General features: G+C 42.2%; 2 protein-coding genes across 2 annotated transcripts in view; one reads left to right on the top strand and one right to left on the bottom strand.

The window, feature by feature from the left end:
- Positions 1–23,436, top strand: part of LOC124862877 (potassium channel subfamily T member 2) — a 98,593-nt gene that overhangs the window by 61,907 nt on the left and 13,250 nt on the right. The gene's annotated exons all lie outside the window — the stretch shown is intronic.
- Positions 62–14,450, bottom strand: LOC124862868. The gene is made up of 16 exons (XM_047357048.1): positions 13,632–14,450; positions 11,410–11,882; positions 11,244–11,303; positions 11,079–11,157; positions 10,888–10,991; positions 10,520–10,792; positions 10,321–10,414; positions 10,036–10,103; positions 9,652–9,945; positions 9,499–9,564; positions 9,272–9,406; positions 9,124–9,186; positions 8,774–8,911; positions 2,978–8,110; positions 244–1,408; positions 62–107 (listed from the first exon to the last, which is right to left on the bottom strand). The coding sequence occupies exons 2-15, from the start codon at positions 11,503–11,505 to the stop codon at positions 1,328–1,330; spliced, it is 6,684 nt and encodes a 2,227-aa protein (XP_047213004.1). The 5' UTR covers positions 11,506–11,882; positions 13,632–14,450; the 3' UTR covers positions 62–107; positions 244–1,327.

Genomic DNA, 23,436 nt, shown 5'->3' with positions numbered 1-23,436 from the left:
TAACTTATCCTAAGCTCAGTTAATGAAAAGCAAAATGAAAGCCATATCTTTTTCTCCGTAGACTGCTTGGAAGATCAAGGCTGCCAGGTGGGTTGGGGTGTCCTGCGCTAAAAGCATGGATACATGAATAATTACAATCATGAGATTCATGTTATATTTGAACTTTTACCAACAGCTACTATAATTGCAACATACAAAATACTTTTTAGGTTCATAGTGTATCATCAGCTAGATTTTGGATACCTTGGTGACGTATGATGGGCCGCTCTGCAAATCGACCAGGTCCAGCTTCCTCCATCTCTTCTTGGAACCCTCATGAGTCATGCCGTGCGTTGCATGCTCTCAAGCCTGCAAAAACTTACTAAAACTGGGCAAAAAACGGTTCTTTCCACTCAAAGCAAATTAACATAATGGCCAAGCAAACAGAGCGGAGTGGAGAATGTCCATAGTGTGGAAAAAACTGCTCCATCAGACTGGAGCATTGGCTCATGATCAGAAAGAAAACCAAAAAAGGAAAATAAAAAGAATACTAGAGAGCTCTAGCAGGTTCTCTAGGGGAGTTAAATAAAATGTTTCAAAAATGCACTGGTCTCCAAATTAGTTCAGTGGTCGTCTGAAGTAGCTGTATTCAAGAGTAATAAGCTTCACAGCCGTTACTGGACCTGTACAGGCCGTCAGCCGACACCGCTATTCTTATTACCTGTTAAATACATTCACTTTCTTACAATATCCCAGGGGTATCCTAGGTGACCACTCGGTGCCTCAAATGGAGTACTGTGGTCGTCTGAAGTAGCTGTATTCAAGAGTAATAAGCTTCACAGCCGTTACTGGACCTGTACAGGCCGTCAGCCGACACCGCTATTCTTATTAGCTGTTAAATACATTCACTTTCTTACAATATCCCAGGGGTATCCTAGGTGACCACTCGGTGCCTCAAATGGAGTACTGTGGTCATCTCAAGTTGAAGTATTCATGAGCAATAAGCTTCACAGCCGTTACTGGACCTGTACAGGCCGTCAGCCGACACCGTTATTCTTATTACCCTTTAAATACATCAACTGGATTTCCAGTATCCAAGCGAATCATTGAGGACATTTGATTCTGATTATTTGTTCTCACTTTGGTGTTTTTACCTAAGATGGAGTACCATTAAAAATGACAGGACTATTGTCCTAGTGTAATTTGTTTCCCAGCCCTCCTCTCAAGTCATGGTGAAGATGCAGCTGAAAATGAAGCCAAAATGCAATATACAGGGTTGTGGTAACTGTAATAAGTCTGCAACACACCTGACTGAACACAATATTCTGGCTGAGAAATGTAAATGTGGTCAATGAGAGTCTGCCTTTCCGTTGTTGGATCCGAGATGAGTTGAGTAAATCCTTTGCTTCCAAACAACTCCTTGATTGCTTTTTTCCCCGGAGAGAGGAGGTCCTCGTTGAAGTCTCCCAATACCACAACTGGCTGAATATCCATTGAATTCAGGCCATCCAAAAGATTTTCCATGTTTGTCAAAAACGTAGCTAGATCATAACTTGGTGGCCTGTAAACCGTGGCAATGAGGGCTGTGATCGGCGCATCCACTTTCACAACGTTGTATTCGAGATCGGTAACATTGTGAAAGTATCTCCGCTCCTGGGGTTGTAGAAGACTCCTGCAGTAAGTGGCGACTCCTCCCCCCTCTTTGGTAGACATGTCCACTCGGTTGGAATAAGAAACATGTCTGTTGCGTGAAAAGAAACAATAACCCTCCATTTGGCAACAAGCTGGAGCAGAAGATCCAAATAAATGAGTCTCGGTAAGGCATAAAATATCTGCCAATCTGAGTTCATGATGGTGTTTCATGTCCTCAGAATGAGAGATGAGACCTTCGACGTTGTGATGAATAATTCTTAAAGTTGCACTTTGATGACGTGATTGAAAATTCAAGAGGGGTCTGGCGTTTGAGAACGATGCTGTTCTCATCGAATCCATAGCTGCTCTGATATTTTCATCGGCGTAGATCTTATTCTCGTCCAAATCAATGATTTTAAGTCCTTCCAGAGAAGTTGTGCGACTGAGGGCGACGTATGCCATTCCGTGTTCAAAAACTCTCTTCAAAGAAACAACTGCAGACTTCATGGTCATCCCTTGTACTTTGTGTGCTGTACATCCAAACGCCAACTTGATTGGAAACTGATGTCGAACAACTCCTTTTATGCTGGTTTGTTCCTCAAATCTCTCGATGTAAACAAAGTTGTCTGGTTTCCCTTTGATTTTTTTGGTGTGGCCAGCTGTGGGACTATCCAGTTTCAGTCCTATTAATTTCACGGTTCTGTTTCCATCTTTAGTCCTGGTGATGATATCTGCAATAGTGCCAAAGGTTCCATTGACAAGACCATCCTCTACGTTCAGGTTTCTTATGATCATGACTCTGATTCCCAATCCGACTTGTAGATTGTCAGGCAAATCTCGTTTCTTGGCTTTGACGCAGGCTACCTAGATTTGTCATGTTTCCTGTTTTTGTATCCCTCTTGTAGTCCTCTGCCTGAACATCAACTATTACTGTTGATAAAGAAGCCACAACTGCTGCATTGTGAGCGTCCACCTCTTTGTTTGTGGCAAAAACATGCAGCACGTCCATTGGACACTCTTTGGGGTCGGTAATAGTTTGTGTTAAGAGAGATCTGTCGCCGTCGCTGAGTAAATCTGCTTTCCCTTTAACTCTAATCCGGTTCAGGAGCTCCGCAAATGCTCTGTCGTCTTTCTGTCGCATGATTTCCGTCAGACTGACCATGTGGAAATTTTCGTTCCAGATATCAAGGACGCCGGCCTCAGTGACACAAAGAGGTTTTGCTCCTCCCACTGGTGGCAGCTGGTAGAAATCTCCCACAGCCAAAACAGAAATCCCTCCAAATGGTCTTGTGTTTCCCTTGATTTGTTGAAATCTCCAGTGGACATATGAAAACAAGTCTTTGGAGATCATGGAGATTTCATCAATGATTAAGATTTCTACATTGGAAAGAACGGCTCTCACTTCATCCAGTGTATTTCCAAGTCCTTTGTATGGTGGCTTTAAGCTTTTGGGTAGCTTCAAAACTGAATGTAAAGTCTTGCCTGAGATGTTGTAAGCTGCAGTTCCAGTAAAAGCTGTGAGGAGTACCGTGGGCTGAGACATGTCACCAATATCGCGAAATCTGGGAAGCTGGCGCAAGAGCTTGGTTGCTTCCTGGTAAACACATTTGATAACATGAGACTTGCCACAGCCCGCCCCTCCAGTCAAAAAATAAAAAAACGGGTCTGGATTTTGACCCCAGACACGTTGCAGACACCAATGGCGAATGGCGTAAAACATGGAAGCTTGAGTCTCATTTAAACTACGGTACATTTGTCTAATAAAATCAGGGCTCAATTTGGGTATTTCGATTGCTGGCATGGCTCCACTGTTGACATCAACTTGGTATTCTGGGACAGGGTCTTGTTCTTCACTTTCATCGATTGAGGGTCGCTCCGCTACGCATTCCAAACGGTCCAACTCAACTTCAGGAGCAAAAGTGTTCCAAGCATTGCGAACCGGTCCTTGCTTTGTCAGTTCTTCCATAATCTTGTCGATTTTCTTTCCTTCACCTTCGTATCTTTTGCGGTTCCACTCAACGTACTGTTTAACTTGCCAGCTACCACAGAGTCCATTGTCGTAAAAGGCTTTGTAAGTTGTGTGTTCCTCATTTTTCAGGTCCTCATCTCTTCTGTGTGGAAAGTACAACTTCAGAAGCCGTCTGTAAAACTTTTCTGGTGTTTTCTTCTCTGAGAAACGGGTAAATCTGATAACTGCTGGTTTGCCCATTGTTCTCTTCTGGATGTATCCGGCATCATTTAGGAGGGGGATTGCATTTGGTCCTTCAATTTGTTTTCCATAAAGGACCCTGTATTCCGACACAAATTCCGCCAGGCACATGTGTTGAAATTCTAACGTTTCAGGTCTGTTGAGATATTTTTCAGGCAATCCTGTCATCCAAACATTCTCTTCATCTGGGGCCATGTTTATCAGTTTGCTCATGGGAAGGCTCATTTTCACACAGTCTTCATCAGTTTGGATAAAAATGACACTGCGTGATGACTTTTTAAGGGGTAGACTACATGTACGGGCTACTGACTCTTGAGCGCTAACTTCTCTCTGTTTTGAATAGGCCTGCATGATCTTTTTCATCTCGTCCCGTTGGTTGACATCGGACTTCTTTAGATCCTCCACAACGGATTTGAGGAACTGCGCCATTTCATGCTCTGGCTTGGCTATGTAGGACATCATGTACTCAATACAGCTGTACTCATCGATCACATACTGAATGTCCATGTTAGCATTCCAAGCACGCAGGAGATCCGGGTTGTATCCATTCACCCAGCTGTCTTTGGGATCACGCTTCATCATCACTACCATTCCAGAAGTCAGAGCATCCACATAGTGGTTGTATTCTTCTTTGGTCATCTTACAAGCCTGGAGTAATTCTGGCAAATCCTTGAAAGAAGATTTTTGATCCATGAGCAAATCCCTTATTGATTTCAGCTTCCTCTTTGCTTCTCTTTGTTGGTTTGAGATGATTATTGGCTTCGATTTTCTGGACTTCTTCTGGCCATCCTTTTGTCTGGATTGCTTAGCTTTTTCATCACAATCATTTTCAAAGTCGAATAAGAGAGGGGCTGTGATTCTGGTGCGGTCCATGGGTAGTTTGGGAAATCCAAATCTGCATTGCACATTTCCTTTCTTGCATGATTTGGAATGCTTTTTGCTGTGCATTTGAACCTCCGTTACAATTTTGTGGAGCTCAGGGTCTGTGGTTTCATCGGGCAACTGACAGGATATGTAACGGTCGATGAAATTGATGACTTGGTCACAACATGAGGGGTCCTCCATCTCAGGTGCATCCTTAATCCATATCACAGAATGTATATGCGGGGAACCCCTTGCTTGAAATTCCACACGATAAAAGTAATCCTCAACTGGTCCGATGGGCTGCGCAGGGGACAAAATGAGATCTGTGAAGAGAGCATCCACCCTCTTGGAGAACATTCTCATCACAGTAACAGGGTTGCTCCTAAGAATGTCACACTTGGTGTTCCAGTCGAGCTCTGAGAAGTTGACCTGCTCTCCGTGTTGAGCTTTGATGGCCTCAATGACTTCCGGCCATCTCATTTCAGCAGCAGAGAAGGTACAAAAGAAGGTTGGCTTTCCCAGCTGCCTCACCATGGCGTGCAAATCGCGCAAACCTTTCTCCCAATAAGCTGGAGTTCCTCTTAGGGGTTGCATAAAACGAGTGGCCTCTTTATTTTGGATGAGTTTTTCTAACTCTTCTTTGTCCTGTAGCATCTTGCTGGAAATGTTTTGTCCTTCTTTGCTCCTGGCTTTGCCTTTTCTTGACTGAATTGACATGCTGTTGTTGGCCATATGAGTCTCAGTAACAAACTGAGCAAAGAAAAGATAACTCTGGTCTTTGGCAAATCGAGTGTCTACAGAGAAAAGCCTGACATTGAAATACATACTTGGTGACAGTATAACTCGTCTGGCTTCGTCTAACGTGTTTTGGCCAGTGGGGAACTGCACAGGAAAAGCCTTGGCTTCCAGCCTTGGAACAGTAAAGAAGCCAACGGGTTTGTTTCCTTGGGCGGGAGCGACACTAAAAATTCCATCTCCATAGGAGAGCACTTCCTGTGCTATGTCAGGTGGCTGCATACAAGTGTCCAAGATCAGACCCGGTCGAAGAGCCTGATGTTCTTCCCCTATGTGGTCAGGTTGGTCTGTGACTGCATCCTCTGCTTGGGTTTCTGATTCCTCAACAGGTTGGTCGTCCTGGAAATCCTCAAATGTTGCACTTTCATTTATATTTACATCCTTGTAATCCGGGTGGGTCTCTTTAAGCTTTCTGAGTGCAGCCAAAACATTTTCCATGTTTACTGTGTAAAAGTATTGGTATCCTTTGTATTTAATTTTCCTCTTCAGCTTAACCTGTAAAAGCTGTGCTTCTGTGCTGGGCCTGGGAAGACAGTTCACGATTGTTTCCATTTCCGAAGGTACACAAACAACAGCTCCATGAATTGCTCTCTGCTGTCCTTTGGGCAATGAAACAATCTTGGCAAAAGGCAGTATTTTTGCAATTAATTGCCTCTCAAGTACATTCAATAGGGAAAGCTCTGTGGGAATCGGTGCCAGGTCCAGGTGATTGGCAGCAGCGATTGATGGCATCTTTCCTCTGGTTACGTAGCTGTCACATGTGTAGCAGATCCACTCCTGAGTCCTCTCTTTGGGTACAGAACACGGGGCGGAGCATGCAGAGTCACACATGTGAACATACGTACCTGTCAGGCATTCGGCCTCCACACGAATGTTCTTGGTATATTTGGCTCTGTTACAATGCTTGACTTGACTCGGGAAAAGAGCTCTGTGACAAACCGTGCAGACATGTGTGGGTCCAAGTTGAATTTTCTCTTGAAATTTCAGAATTGCAGCTTTCATTTCGTTGCTGATCAGAGGCTGTGGAGTTCCTTGGAGAAAGCCTAAAGTCCTTCTGTATTTTCGCCTGATTCTCATTGCACACTGCAGCATTGTATTTTGAGGAAGTGTCTTCTTTGATAGCCTTAGTCTCCTGTTGACAGCACATTTTTTATTATGTTGCACCCGGAACTGTAACTTGCTGTACATTTTCTTCATATACATCCTCATAAGTCTTTTCTGTCTGGCTGTGAAGTTGGGATCGTTGCTGTACCTTTCCTTTATATAGTTCTTCATAAATGTTTTTTGTCTGGCTGTGAAGTTGGGTTCGTTGCTGTACCTTTCCTTTATATAGTTCTTCATAAATGTTTTTTGTCTGGCTGTGAAGTTGGGTTCGTTGCTGTACCTTTCCTTTATATAGTTCTTCATAAATGTTTTTTGTCTGGCTGTGAAGTTGGGATCGTTGCTGTATCTTTCCTTCATATACTTCTTCATAAATGCTTTCTGTCTGGCTTTGTAGTTGGGATCGTTGCTGTATCTTTTCTTCACATATTCCATTAGTCTCCTTCGGTAAGCAACATCACGCTTGTATCTAGCAGTTAACTGGATCTTCCTCTCTGCATGTTGAAGAAGATATGCTTGTTTCATTGCCCGTAGTTTTTTTACCTTATATGTAGGCGATGTATCATATTTTTCTTTCTCAGATGTTCTTTGTTTCATTTTTTTAACTACATCCTGTCCCAGCTGTGCTTTGACCCTGTCTCTTACTTTTATTCTCCTGGCTTTTGGCAATTTGGACACATCTGGCATCGTTGGGACAGTTTCCTCTAATATGTGGCCAACTTCAACAAGCCAAGCTGGCATTTCCTCTTCATCCTCTTCATCAGAAGCGCTCTCTGATTTCTTAGCACCTGGGCTTGCTTGTGTGGATCCAGGTGAAATATTCAGATTGCTCAAGGCCGGAGGAGGGGCATCACCAATGTCGTCGCTGACAAACGATACTGGTACAAACTCATACGTGGCATTGGGGCCACGGTTCTGAAAGAGTTTGTACAGATGTTCAACCATGAGCGTTAGGTTGCTAAAGGTCATGACCACTGCAGTTCCGTTAGGATGGGGCAGGCCTGCTGAGTTTCTGGAGTGAGAATCAAAAACTCCAAACCTACCGTCTCTGTCCCGGAAAACTGCAATGCACTCAGGAGTCACCAAAAGAAAAGCATGGGTGACATTTTCAGACAGACACTCTAGTTGTGAGGCAAGAGGAAATCCCATTGGCCGTGACCTTTGAGGGCTATCATTCTGACACAAAACACGACCAACTCTGACACCCGTTGTGTGTACAGAGTAGATGTTCCCGTCTGTCAGTACTTGTTGGGGCATCTCTTCAACTGTCAAGTGATTATCAACAAATCTACCGTCCAACATGAGCTGCTGTTTAATGCCAACATAAAGTGCATCTCCTTGCTCAAGTACTCTGTCAAGTAAGACTGTGTCACACTGCAACCCCTCACTGTGGTACGCTAAAAATGTCAGAGCCATACAGGTACACTGGTGATTACGGGAAAATGTACCGTATCTGTAGTCAGCCTGGCAATGTGTGGCCCTCACAGTCTGGACAGGCGGACCGCTGGCACAGGGTTCCAACGAAGAAGCCTGAATCATAATCAGAAAATGGCATAAATTTAGCATTTTTACATACATTTTTTGGCTCATAAGTTAACAAATTAAAAATATACAACTGTATTAAACAAAAACTGTTAACAGGTCAAGTTTAGTTTCCAGGATGTAGATATTCAAAATATTTGACATTACAACAGTAGATTATTCATGAAAGTTACCTGGCAGCTGTCATCCCTGACATGGTCCTCCAGAGGCGCGGGAGAGGACTTGGCGGGGGCATCAACCTCCAACGTGGGGGTGGCTCTCCTGGGCTGGCGACGGGCTGGCCTGGTACCTCTCAGTCGGAGCTCCCTCCACCTGAAATCAAGAGGAGCTTTAAAGTTGGTGGAAAGTACAGAAGATGCACACAACTCTATATCTTGAGGTCTCTGATTTAGGCTCTGTTGCAAATATATTTTAAATAATTTAAGACAACTTACATCCACTACTATTCAACTATTGAAACTACTTTAAAACACAGAAAACAGTTTGAAATGCTTTCTGTACCAGAAACCAGGCAAGTGTCTCACAACACCGGCTTCAGTAGTTTTTGTTGATTTTGGTGCCGCCGTTTAAAAGGTTAATAAAGTTTAGTTTCCAGTATTTACATATTTAAAATATTTGACATTACAACAGTAGATTATTCATGAAAGTTACCTGGCAGCTGTCATCCCTGACATGGTCCTCCAGAGGCGCGGGAGAGGACTCGGCGGGGGCGTCAACCTCCAACGTGGGGGCGGCTCTCCTGGGCTGGCGACGGGCTGGCCTGGTCCTCTCAGTCGGAGCTCCCTCCACCTGAAATCAACAGGAGCTTTGAGTTTAGTGGAAAGTACAGAAGATGCACCAAACATCTTGAGGTATCTGTGATTTAGGCTCTGTCTACAACATGTTCTGTTGCAAATATAATTTAAAACAACTTACATCCACTACTATTCAACTTTAAAACACAGAAAACAGTTTGAAATCCTTTCTGTAATGATAGATCAAAGGTTAAAATAGTTTCAGACCTGCAGCTCCTCCGGTCTCGGCTTGGAGGGATCGGGTCGTGGACGACGTCTCACACTGGCTTTCTAAATAAAAGACAAAACAAATGCAATGAAATGACTGACAGACCATTTGTAGCACATCAAATTTAAAATGAGCATCCAAAAATACCTTCTTCCCCTTCAGAGCACGTGTCGGTAACGGAGCGTCACGGCCAGACGCAGGAACGATCAGGTCCATCTCCTCCAGCACCGTTGGGCTGAACCACACAGGATTCGGGGGAATGGTCGAGTCCAGCAGGTCTCCCTTTAAAATAGAAAATAAAAATGCTTAAAATGTTTTCATTCCTTCACTGAGGGAACACACAATGTTCAGATTTGAGGTGAAGCAAAACGTACCTGTTGGTCAACCATCCTCCCAGTGATGTGTGGAGAGCCATCACCCCTCTGGACCTGGCGCGACGTCTGTATTGATTAGAAGATTTACAATGCTTACACATTCCCTAAAACAATGCTTACGTTTTATTAAAAAATCAAGTATGCATTACTTACCCTCTGGCCACCACGGACAACAGTCCAAGCGAAAGGGTCCGAAGGACGCGGAGCTGGAACCTCGCCGACCACAACCAGCCTGGGGGGGGAACGTCTCACCACGGGGGAAGGAGGCGTCACAGGAGCAGGAGGCGGAGGCCTAGGGGGGGAACGTCTCACCACGGGGGAAGGAGGCGTCACAGGAGCAGGAGGTGGAGCTGGAGATGTCGGTGCACTTAACTCAAGTTGCGTGTAGGACGCATCCCACAGCAACTGAGCAAGGACCTCCATCCCAGGATGGTCGCTCAGGTGAACCTGCAACACACAAGTCAAATAACACATTCAATCATGAACATTAAGCACTAGTAACATTTTGATAGCAACAAATATAAAAATTCAACTTACGCCATCCCTGCTCCACATGTCCAAGCAGCTCCGCGGGAAATGTTCAACTACCGAGAGGTAGCGAACATCTGAAGGAGAGAGGAAGACAACAGTCATTCTTAATGCCGCTCAGACTAACACTGTAGTGATTTAATGATAGAGAGACACCTAGCACTACTCTGTTTTTCACTAATTTTGTGTTAATTCCAACTTTAATTGGCAGTGAGCTGAGAACACATTAGGAACATTACCCAATTCCACAAACTAAAATGTCAGTATAAAAATAAATTGTGTAACATCACTTACTTCTCCGAGCAGCCACACGGTGGTACTCCTGCCGGAGCAGCTGTTGGTGGTCTTCCTCCACGGTGAGACGTGGAGGAAAGTCCACAACAACCACCTGTATGATTGAATCAAAGTAAATAACACAAATTAACATACATTTATATATATATATATATATATTTTTTTTTTTTTGAACAAATTCAGTGAATATTAGACTTACGTTAGGGCAGAGGTTGCCGACGGCGAGCAGCAGCCCCTCGAAGTCCGCGCCCGACTGCTGCACGGTCCTTCTGGCTTCCAAGTTGTTGCCGGGTGCCAGAAGACAGACTACCTCGGGGGTCCGAGGCAGAACTGCTCCCAGCACCTCACGCCTCAACTCGTCCGCCGAGGCCCCGGGGGTTGCAAGAAACCCAAAGGAGAGGTTGCCCTCTGGCATGGAGACAAACTCATCAACGTAAGCACGCAGATGAGAGTCACCAACCAAAAGAACAAACTGAAAAAGAAATAAAGAAAAAAGATGAACGTGATATGATTAGGTTTTCAGTGCACACTGAGAATGAAGTATAAGGTGGGACAGAAACAACATACCCTCTTCTCCGGGACCGCGGCTGGCAGGACCAACTTGTGACTACGGTAAGTCACAGGGGAAAACGGCCACTTCACGACGCGATGGCGACGCCCCGTCCCACGGCCTATAGAGAGACAAACATACAGTTCAAAATCAAATATCACTGAATTTAGAATTGAACATATTCTACAAAATAACTTAATGTACATACGTGACACAAGAGAGGTCAATGGCCTACGGGGCTCCTCCTGGCAAACCACCTGGCCCGGGGACTCCAGCAGTCGGGACATCTGAGAACAAATAAAAATTCAATGACTAAATAAAACCAAACAAATGATCCAAAACTTAGTTACTGAACAGTAAACTACAGCTTTACCTTCTTCTCCGGAGACTGGGTGGGGGTCCAAGCCTGCGCGGTGGGTGGGGATGTCCTGGGCTGCAAACACAGGGATAATTACAACCATGTTGAAAGCACAAAAGTACCAACAACTACTGTTATACTAGGAAAAAAATAAACTATTACGATTTATAACTCAAGATACCTTGGCGACGTCCGGCTGGCTGCTCTGCAGGTCCTCCTGGTCCAGGGTCCTCCATCTCTTCTTGGCGGCCTCAGAGCGTCGTCCCTTGCGTGGCATCCTGGCAGACAGAGAGAAAAACAGAAGAAAACTGGGGGAGAAAAAACCGGTTATCTAGATCAAAGCAACAGAGAAAATACAAACTGTAAAATGTATTTAAATATGTTCCAAATGAATGAAACAGTGTTTGTGGGAAGATAGTGAGTGAATGTGTGTGTGTGTGAGTGAAAGTGTGTGTGTTAGTGAATATTATGTGTAGCTATGAAAATAAATGTCTGTTGTGTCTGAATATGTTTATCTAGTCAGTGTGTTGTTTTCTGATTGAGATGTAACAGTAGTGTAGATGATTGAAGGTGGGTGTAGTGAAGCACAGGTGAAGATCACAGCTGGCAGCACTGGAAAACTTCCAAATCGCAACGTCTCGCACAAGTGAAAAGCTGTAATGAAAAGCAAAAAAAATATCCATTAAAAACAATGTTATTCAAAATATTCAGTTCCAAAATATATTTAAAACCAGGGCTAAAGCTCAAAATTGCTCATTAATGCTCTTAAAGTACCAATATGATGTTCAAACATCAACACATTTCATAACCCTGGTCATTAGTAGTATTTAAAAGAATGCAAAACAAAAACAAAGTTATGATTTTGTTGTGTAAACAAAAAATAAAGTTTAACCAAATTATCAAGATCTTTCACTGTAGGAGCTAATTAAAATAACCAAACACAGCTGTAACATGTTGAATTTGTTCTTAAATGTATATCAAGTCCATCTTAATTGATAAAATATGATAACTGAATAAAAGGCAAATGAAACAATATGGAACAAATACTGAATGGCAAGTCAACATAGTATAATAAATGTCAACAGATATGAAGAGTTGCAAACAATCAGGCAGCAAATTACAAGTAGTCATATGGTTGATTAAAAATATTCCTCATGATCTCTGTGATAAAATAGCAACAAACTTAATACTTCAGTGATACATTTCTGTCTTTATTGTTAAAATAATATCAGCATAAAACTATTTAGATCCGTCTCTTCTACTAATGTGCAGTTCCACACAGACAGAACCAGCATTACATTGATCCACGTTTTCACCATCAGAAACAAAGCTTCACTGCAGAGCAGACAGTAAACAACGCATGTTTGTGCTGGTTTGTAACACATGGTGGCTCAACAAAGGAATTGCAGACACAATGAAAGCTCAAACAACGATATATTTTATATGTTGGACCAGCAGCAGTCCAGTTTGGGCAAAAACATGTAAACGGACATATGAGAGCAAAATAGCTTTATAAAGTAGATGGGTAAATCTCCCCAAAACATGTTGGAGCTTTTCAGGACATGCAGAGCTCCTTTGAGACACAGCACACTATCTGAGGAGTAAACAGGGACTGATTTAAGATCGTTTTTTTTTTTTACCTCATTATACCTCAGCAATTCACTTTAAACCCCACCAAAAATATGAACTCCATAGAGAATATTAATAAAAGCCCTTGCCTTTATTCTATACCTTACTGTGTTTATGTAAATCAAATACAAAGCAAACAATTAGATGCTATCAAAAGCTAGCATATATACAAGCCAAAACCGAACGTTTAGTGACAACAAAACCTATAAAAACTCACTAGCTTTATATAAACACGCATCAGGTTTAACAATCCTAACCATATTAAATCATATTTCACCGTGATAAAGCAGCTAAACACGATATTTTACAGAGAAAGGACAAAGAAGTGTTACCTAGACCGGAGCAGACTCGCAATGATAACAGTGAGATGCTATCCAGTTAGCATATATACAAGCCAAAAACGAACTTTTCTTGACAACAAAACCTATAAAAAGTCACTAGCTTTATATAAACACGCATCAGGTTTAACAATCCTAACCATTTTAAATCATATTTCACCGTGATAAAGCAGCTAAACACGATATTTTACAGAGAAAGGACAAAGAAGTGTTACCTAGACCGGAGCAGACTCGCAATGATAACAGTGAGATGCTATCCAGTTAGCATATATACAAGCCAAAAACGAACTTTTCTTGACAACAAAACCTATAAAAAGTCACTAGCTTTATATAAACACGCATCAGGTTTAACAATCCTAACCATTTTAAATCATATTTCACCGTGATAAAGCAGCTAAACACGATATTTTACAGAGAAAACACACAGACGTCTTACCTAGACCGGAGCAGACTCAGAAGGGGGAAGATTCCAGAAGCTTGACCGGGACATAGCGCAGCATCAGCCAATCAGAGAGCGACATCTGGGAAGATTCCAGAAGCTTGACCGGGACATAGCGCAGCATCAGCCAATCAGAGAGCGACATCTGTCAGGGCTGTAAAGTTGTTGATGGATTTAACTTTTCAAAAAACTAATTTTAAAATTAAATAAACTGTAATAAAATCTTTATAGGAAATAAATAAACTTTAAAACATTATAAAAACGAAAAAAAAAACGTATTTTTTTTATAGATTGAGCCAGTGTGTTTACCCAGCTAGAGCTCATGACGTCACAGACATGAGTACAACATTACATGGTCTAAAATCACACCTAAATGCTTCTGGTATTTAATGGATCTCCTACAAAACTGATGCTCTGTACTTATTTTAAATGTAGATTTGTAGTTTGTAATTAACAGTGTGCTCCTCTTTTTAATCCATGCAGAAATATCAGCTCCAATTACTGATTGTTACTTTCATCCTCTTGAAGGATACCAGAATCATAAATATTATTTCTCAGTTAAACTTGCCTAGGCAAACTCCGGTCTCAGAACGCAGTCAATCAGCTGAGGTGCTGCAGTGATTTATTAGGGCTGGGGCTAGGGGGGGCTTTTTGTGCTAACAATGCATGGAGTTGTATTTGAGTGTCTGCTATATTATGAAAAAATAATTTGTATGTGAGTCAGCCTCATGTTTGATCATTAAGACACATAAAGACCTTTGAACAACCAACAGTTGTCTGTGTGTTGGTTCTATTGTGATAAAAGGATCAAAAAAGTTGTGAATGTGTCCATACAGACCCAAAATAAAATCCATTGTGCCTATTAGATTCATCTTTTGGAGACCAAAAGTCATGCTGCATATGAATGTGTGTGAATGTGATGCAGCTAATTGTAAAGCTAACACAGAGCTCACCTAAACAAAACCATCGAACTGGATCTTTCTCTCTACTGTTCTCATGGGCATTTAATTCAATTCTTGCATATGAATGTGTGTGAATGTGATGCAGCTAACTGTAAAACTAACACAGAGCTCACCTAAACAAAACCATCGAACTGGATCTTTCTCTCTACTGGTTCTCCTGGCCATTTAATTCAAATTCAGTTCCAAATCAAAAATACTTTATTGATCCCAAATGGAAATAAAATGTTGCTGACACTCATATGAATGTAGATTTTTTTTAAAGTCTCTGTTGTGTGGATCAGAGGTCAATGGGTTCCTCTCCACTGCTCTGTCTCTGTGAGAGTCGATGTCATAGTGTGTCGCTGTGTCTGTGTGTTAGAGACAGGGCTTTTATCAAGACTAAAATTTTAAGTAGAAGCTGGTACACTGACAGTGACTGCATGCAATGATGTTCAGTGTAAAATAAAAAGGCTTTTCTTTTGTAGAGTATGTGTAGGCCTTATTTTGAAATTCCAGTTTGGTTACCAATAAATGTTGTTTTAATCTTATTAGTCAAATGGAACCTTCACCTCCTTCTAATATACAATTGTTTTTTAACTTAAAAGGTCTACAGTAGCTATGGAACATTGAGGGTTTTATTTATAGATTAATTTTAAAAGGCCACTGTCTTATTTTGAAAGTCCAGTGTAGTTGTCAGTTATGGCTGGCTTGAATGTGATCAGTCATGGCAGCTTCTGGCCTAAGGTCATGCTCAGAGCCACTCTTTGTCAGAGGAAACTTAAGTTCACTGGCAGCTGTGTTCTGTTGCTTTGGTAATGAATGAGACCCAACAGCTGTGTGATTGACTGCTCAGGCCTTCGAACTTCATGTCTGCCCCATTGATTCAGCAGGATTTACTCAAAACAGTAGTCTGAACAGATCCTTGGCAATCGAAAGCAATACAAGCTTACATAAAAATTTTTGAAAAATGAAATATTTTTCTTCTTCTTTTGTACAATCACTAGTTATTATTAAAGATTGAGGCTTTTATTTTGAAAGTTTCAGTTAGCTTTATTTTAAAAGGCCAACACTGTCCTATTTTCAACACTGACTGAGCTCAAACATTAGTGTCAAGACCAGTCCTGCAATTTTCTATAGTTTAAAATTAAAGGCAATTATTTTGTAGAGCATGTTTTGTCTTATTTTGAAAATCCAGCATGGTTCTCCTGTCAGGTCTGGGTTATTTCTATTAGTTATATAGAACATGCTTGCTATTCTAAAACCATTGTGTATGTTATTATAAGCTTTAAATAATCATTAGTAAGCATGGAGGCTTGATGAAAGAAATTGACCTTTAGGGTCAATCACTGTTGTCTGGATGTTGGAACAGCAGTACATGCACAAAATGTCCGCCATGTAGTTGCCTCCTATGAAGCTGGTCAAAGGGGGTCAGGTCAGGTTTAAGCCATAGAAATGACTGAAAATCAATGAAAGTCAATGCAAAGTCCTCAGAAAGATAGTAATCCATGCATGTGTGTGTGGGTGTGTGTCTGTGTGTGTGCTTGTCTGCGTGTGTGTGTGTGGGTGGGTGTTTGTGTGTGTCCCGCTGGGAAAGAGTTAGTGGTAGTGTCATGTTTAAGCCATAGAAATGAAGAGAATAAAGGGAATTCCTCACAAAGATAGTAATCAATGTATGTGTGTGTGTGTGTCTGTGTGTGTGTGTGTGTGGGTGTCTGGTGTGTGTGTGTGGGTGTTTGTCTGTGTGTGGGTGTGTTTGTGTGTGTGTGGGTGTGTGTGTGTGTGTGGTGTGGGTGTGTGTCTGAGTGGGGTGTGTGTGTGTCTGTGTCTGTGTGTCTGTGTGTGTGGTGTGTCTGTGTGTGTGTGTGTGTGTGTCTGTGTGTGTGTGGGTGTGTGTCTGAGTGTGGGTGTGTGGTGTGTCTGTGTCTGTGTGGGTGGTCTGTGGTGTGGGTGTGTGTGTGTCTGTGTTTGTCTGTGGGTGTGTGTGTGTCTGTGTCTGTGTGTGTGTGTGAGTGTGTGTGGGTGTGTGTGTCTGTGTGTGAGTGTGTGTGGGTGTGTGTGTCTGTGTGTGAGTGTGTGTGGGTGTGTGTGTGTGTGTGTGTGTGTGGGTGTGGGTGTGTGTGTGTGTCTGTGTGTGTGTGGGTGTGGGTGTGTGTCTGTGTGTGGGTGTGTGTCTGTGTGTGTGTGGGTGTGGGTGTGTGTCTGTGTGTGGGTGTGTGTGTCTGTGTGTGAGTGTGTGTGGGTGTGTGTGTGTGTGTGTGTGTGTGTGTCTGTGTGTGAGTGTGTGTGTGTGTGTGTGTGTGTGTCTGTGTGTGAGTGTGTGTGTGTGTGTGTCTGTGTGTGAGTGTGTGTGTGTGTGTGTGTGTGTGTGTCTGTGTGTGGTGTGTGGGTGTGTGTGTGTGTGTGGGTGTGTGTGGGTGTGTGTGTGTGTGTGTGTGTGTCTGTGTGTGTGTGTGTGTGTGTGTGTGTGTGTGTGGGTGTGTGTGGTGTGTGTGTGTGTGTGTGTGTGGGTGTGTGTCCCAGTGTGAGACACAGAGAGGCAGAAAGAAAGACAGAATCCCATCCAGACATATACAGTAGGAGATACACAGAGCTATAAATAGAACAGTGAGGAATGAATCAGCCAATCAGCAAAGAGCGTCAGTGTAACTTGACACCTGCTGTTTCTCACTCACGCAGCACCTCTCTCTCTGTCTCCCCTGGTCTAGGCTTTATAACATGGAGGCGCATGCTCCCGAACAACTGGCCATAACTCTGAAACCGTAGGGGCGATCGATGTCATTCTTGGACCGTTTTTATCAGAACGGACAGGGGAACATTAATATTCATCCTTTATTAGTGAAAATATAATAATAAAGACACAACACTGGGTGAAAAGTAAGGGAAAATGGAGAAAAAGGCAAAAATGCCTGAACATGCTCCCGAACAAAGTCTAATATCTCGGAATCCGTACATGGTATTTGAAAATTTTTTAAACTGTGGGCGACAGCTGTCCCTCGTCCCCAATCATGGATATTTTCATAGCTCTATGTCATTCACAGTATAAAATATGATTATTGAAAGAAATGGTGTCACTCATGGATTACAGGTCAAGCTCTCATTGAAAATACATGGGAGAAGGCCTACAGAAATCTACTGACTCTTGGCGATCGAGGGTGTTTTGACAGAAATCTATGAGACTTAGAACAATTTTGAAATTATTGTGTGAAAGCAGAGGCCCGGCCCTACAATCTGACCGAAAATTGTGGCTGTAGAGCGAAATTTGTGGCCGTGAGTGCCAGTTGAAACTCATTTTTCCTGAAAAAAATCCCCTCTTTCTACACTCTAGTAACTGCCATCTCCACTGTTAAGAGTGTGATTTTCTCTCAAACTTTGTGTCGCTTGGAGTCTAATTTTAGAGAAACCGTAGCAGTTATCAACAAACCGTTTTCACTTCTGAAGAGCCGGCGGATTTTCCTACAAACTGAAAGTCAAACTGTTTTTCTAGGTGAAAGTATGGCGATACAGTAGAGCCTCAAAAACAGTGAATTTTGAGGATTTCTTCCGCCCCTGACTCCATTCATTCCTATGGGATTTTGGGGCTCGGTTTTTCGTTAATTACGTCGCCATAGTAACTCGAAACGCCAATAAAAGTAATAGCACACCTCACGGGACCGAGCCGGTCGTTTTGATGTATATATTGTGGGGGTGCACGCAGCGGTTCGGGCCGCATTAATTTTGACGGAAGAAAAATAAATAAATAAATAAATAAAGAGACCAGTTTAGAGGTGAATAGTAATAGGTGCCTGCCATGCATTGCATGGGAGGCAGTGCATGCATTGCTTCGCAGCAATGCACTGCTCTCCTATGCAATTGCTATGGCAGGCCCCAACTAGAAAATTTCGGAAGAAATTTAGACGGGGCCTGCCTCTTGGTGCGTTTTGCTCCGACCAGAGCTTGCTATTTTTTTTTTATTTCATTGTCTATGCTATTATCAGCTTAAAATATGACTAGTAACTCTGGAAGACTGAGGCTTTTATTTTGAAATTTTCAGTAAGCCTTATTTTAAAAGGCCAACACTGGGTGAGCTCCAACATAGTGTGAAGCCCAGTCCTGAAAAGATCTATTGTTTAAAATGCAAAGGCTTTTATTTTGTAGAGCATGTTTTGTCTTATTTTGAAAGTCCAGCATGGTTGTCCCTTCAGGTCTGGGTTAGTTGCATTGATTAAATAGAACCCGATTGCTATTTAAAAATCATTTTCTATGCTCTTGTGCAGCTCACAAAATCCATAGTAACTATGGGGGGTTGAGGCTTTTATTTTGAAAGTTTCAGTAACCCATATTTCAAGCATAGTCCCATTTCCAACACCTGGCTGAACTCCAACAGTAGTGTAATGCCCAGTTCTGCAATGATCTATTGTTTAAAGTGTAAAGGCTTTTATTTTGTAGAGCATGTTTTGTCTTATTCTGAAAACCTAGTATGGGTGTCCTTTCAGGTCTGGGTTAGTTGCATTGGTTAAATAGAACCCGCTTGCTATTTAAAAATCCTTTTCTATGCTCTTGTGAGCTCACAAAATCCATAGTAACTATGGGGGGTTGAGGCTTTTATTTTGAAAGTTTCAGTAGGCTTTATTTTAAAAGGCCAACATGGTCCTATTTCCAATACTGGGGGAGCTCCAACAGTAGTGTGAAGCCCACTCCTGCAATCATCTATTGTTTAAAGGCTTTTATTTTATAGAGCAGATTTGTCTTATTTTGAAAATCAAGCATGGTTGTCCTTTCAGGTCTGGGTTATTTCTATTAGTTATATAGAACATGCTTGCTATTCTAAAACCATTGTGTATGTTATTATAAGCTTTAAATAATCATTAGTAAGCATGGAGGGTGTATGAAAGAAATTGACCTTTAGGGTCAATCACTGTTGTCTGGGTGTTGGAACAGCAGTACATGCTGTTTAAGTTCCCCACACAACATGGCCGCCATGTAGTTGCCCCCCTATGAAGCTGGTCAAAGGGTTAGGTGTCAGGTCAGGTTTAAGCCATAGAAATGAATGAATATCAATGAAAGTCAATGCAAAGTCCTCAGAAAGATAGTAATCCATGCATGTGTGTGTGTGGGTGTGTGTCTGTGTGTGGTGTGTGTGGTGTGTGGGTGTGTGTGTGGGTGTGTGTCCCAGTGTGAGACACAGAGAGGCAGAAAGAAAGACAGAATCACATCCAGACATATACAGTAGGAGATACACAGAGCTATAAATAGAACAGTGAGGAATGAATCAGCCAATCAGCAAAGAGCGTCAGTGTAACTTGACACCTGCTGTTTCTCACTCACGCAGCACCTCTCTCTCTGTCTCCCCTGGTCTAGGCTTTATAACATGGAGGCGCATGCTCCCGAACAACTGGCCATAACTCTGAAACCGTAGGGGCGATCGATGTCATTCTTGGACCGTTTTTATCAGAACGGACAGGGGATCGAGAATATTCATCCTTTATTGTTGAAAATATAATAATAAAGACACAACACTGGGTGAAAAGTAAGGGAAAATGGAGAAAAAGGCAAAAATGCCTGAACATGCTCCCGAACAAAGTCTAATATCTCGGAATCCGTACATGGTATTTGAAAATTTTTTAAACTGTGGGCGACAGCTGTCCCTCGTCCCCAATCATGGATATTTTCATAGCTCTATGTCATTCACAGTATAAAATATGATTTTGAAAGAAATGGTGTCACTCATGGATTACAGGTCAAGCTCTCATTGAAAATACATGGGAGAAGGCCTACAGAAATCTACTGACTCTTGGCGATCGAGGGGTGTTTGACAGAAATCTATGAGACTTAGAACAATTTTGAAATTATTGTGTGAAAGCAGAGGCCCGGCCCTACAATCTGACCGAAAATTGTGGCTGTAGAGCGAAATTTGTGGCCGTGAGGGCCAGTTGAAACTCATTTTTCCTGTAAAAAAATCCCCTCTTTCTACACTCTAGTAACTGCCATCTCCACTGTAAAGAGTGTGATTTTCTCTCAAACTTTGTGTCGCTTGGAGTCTAATTTTAGAGAAACCGTAGCAGTTATCAACAAACCGTTTTCACTTCTGAAGAGCCGGACGGATTTTCCTACAAACTGAAAGTCAAACTGTGTTTCTAGGTGAAAGTATGGCGATACAGCAGAGCCTCAAAAACAGTGAATTTTGAGGATTTCTTCCGCCCCTGACTCCATTCATTCCTATGGGATTTTTCGGGCTCGGTTTTTCGTTAATTACGTCGCCATAGTAACTCGAAACGCCAATAAAAGTAATAGCACACCTCACGGGACCGAGCCGGTCGTTTTGATGTATATATTGTGGGGGTGCACGCAGCGGTTCGGGCCGCATTAATTTTGACGGAAGAAAAATAAATAAATAAAGAGCCAGTTTAGAGGTGAATAGTAATAGGTGCCTGCCATGCATTGCATGGGAGGCAGTGCATTGCTTCGCAATGCACTGCTCTCCTATGCAATGCTATGGCAGGCCCCAACTAGAAAATTTCGGAAGAAATTTAGACGGGGCCTGCCTCTTGGTGCGTTTTGCTCCGACCAGAGCTAGCTATTTTTTATTTAAATCATTGTCTATGCTATTATCAGCTTAAAATATGACTAGTAACTCTGGAAGACTGAGGCTTTTATTTTGAAATTTTCAGTAAGCCTTATTTTAAATGGGCAACACTGGGTGAGCTCCAACATTAGTGTGAAGCCCAGTCCTGAAATGATCTATTGTTTAAAATGCAAAGGCTTTTATTTTGTAGAGCATGTTTTGTCTTATTTTGAAAGTCCAGCATGGTTGTACTTTCAGGTCTGGGTTAGTTGCATTGGTTAAATAGAACCCGATTGCTATTTAAAAATCATTTTCTATGCTCTTGTGAGCTCACAAAATCCATAGTAACTATGGGGGGTTGAGGCTTTTATTTTGAAAGTTTCAGTAACCCATATTTCAAGCATAGTCCCATTTCCAACACCTGGCTGAACTCCAACAGTAGTGTAATGCCCAGTTCTGCAATGATCTATTGTTTAAAGTGTAAAGGCTTTTATTTTGTAGAGCATGTTTTGTCTTATTCTGAAAACCTAGTATGGGTGTCCTTTCAGGTCTGGGTTAGTTGCATTGGTTAAATAGAACCCGCTTGCTATTTCAAAATCCTTTTCTATGCTCTTGTGAGCTCACAAAATCCATAGTAACTATGGGGGGTTGAGGCTTTTATTTTGAAAGTTTCAGTAGGCTTTATTTTAAAAGGCCAACATGGTCCTATTTCCAATACTGGGGGAGCTCCAACAGTAGTGTGAAGCCCACTCCTGCAATCATCTATTGTTTAAAGGGTTTTATTTTATAGAGCAGATTTGTCTTATTTTGAAAATCAGCATGGTTGTCCTTTCAGGTCTGGGTTATTTCTATTAGTTATATAGAACATGCTTGCTATTGTAAAACCATTGTGTATGTTATTATAAGCTTTAAATAATCATTAGTAAGCATGGAGGGTTGATGAAAGAAATTGACCTTTAGGGTCAATCACTGTTGTCTGGGTGTTGGAACAGCAGTACATGCTGTTTAAGTTCCCCACACAACATGGCCGCCATGTACTTGCCCCCTATGAAGCTGGTCAAAGGGTTAGGTGTCAGGTCAGGTTTAAGCCATAGAAATGAATGAATATCAATGAAAGTCAATGCAAAGTCCTCAGAAAGATAGTAATCCATGCATGTGTGTGTGGGGTGTGTCTGTGTGTGAGTGTGTGTGTGAGTGTGTGTGGGTGTGTGTCCCAGTGTGAGACACAGAGAGGCAGAAAGAAAGACAGAATCACATCCAGACATATACAGTAGGAGATACACAGAGCTATAAATAGAACAGTGAGGAATGAATCAGCCAATCAGCAAAGAGCGTCAGTGTAACTTGACACCTGCTGTTTCTCACTCACGCAGCACCTCTCTCTCTGTCTCCCTGGTCTAGGCTTTATAACATGGAGGCGCATGCTCCCGAACAACTGGCCATAACTCTGAAACCGTAGGGGCGATCGATGTCATTCTTGGACCGTTTTTATCAGAACGGACAGGGGATCGAGAATATTAACACATTTTTGTTGAAAATATAATAATAAAGACACAACACTGGGTGAAAAGTAAGGGAAAATGGAGAAAAAGGCAAAAATGCCTGAACATGCTCCCGAACAAAGTCTAATATCTCGGAATCCGTACATGGTATTTGAAAATTTTTAAACTGTGGGCGACAGCTGTCCCTCGTCCCCAATCATGGATATTTTCATAGCTCTATGTCATTCACAGTATAAAATATGATTTTTGAAAGAAATGGTGTCACTCATGGATTACAGGTCAAGCTCTCATTGAAAATACATGGGAGAAGGCCTACAGAAATCTACTGACTCTTGGCGATCGAGGGGTGTTTGACAGAAATCTATGAGACTTAGAACAATTTTGAAATTATTGTGTGAAAGCAGAGGCCCGGCCCTACAATCTGACCGAAAATTGTGGCTGTAGAGCGAAATTTGTGGCCGTGAGTGCCAGTTGAAACTCATTTTTCCTGTAAAAAATCCCCTCTTTCTACACTCTAGTAACTGCCATCTCCACTGTTAAGAGTGTGATTTTCTCGCAAACTTTGTGTCGCTTGGAGTCTAATTTTAGAGAAACCGTAGCAGTTATCAACAAACCGTTTTCACTTCTGAAGAGCCGTCGGATTTTCCTACAAACTGAAAGTCAAACTGTGTTTCTAGGTGAAAGTATGGCGATACAGCAGAGCCTCAAAAACAGTGAATTTTGAGGATTTCTTCCGCCCCTGACTCCATTCATTCCTATGGGATTTTTGGGCTCGGTTTTTCGTTAATTACGTCGCCATAGTAACTCGAAACGCCAAT

The sequence above is a fragment of the Girardinichthys multiradiatus genome, chromosome X (genome assembly GCF_021462225.1).
Source record: "Girardinichthys multiradiatus isolate DD_20200921_A chromosome X, DD_fGirMul_XY1, whole genome shotgun sequence".
NCBI lineage: Eukaryota > Metazoa > Chordata > Actinopteri > Cyprinodontiformes > Goodeidae > Girardinichthys > Girardinichthys multiradiatus.
The sequence above is the reverse complement of the archived record's forward strand: the minus strand, read 5'-3'. Positions and strand labels throughout refer to the sequence as shown.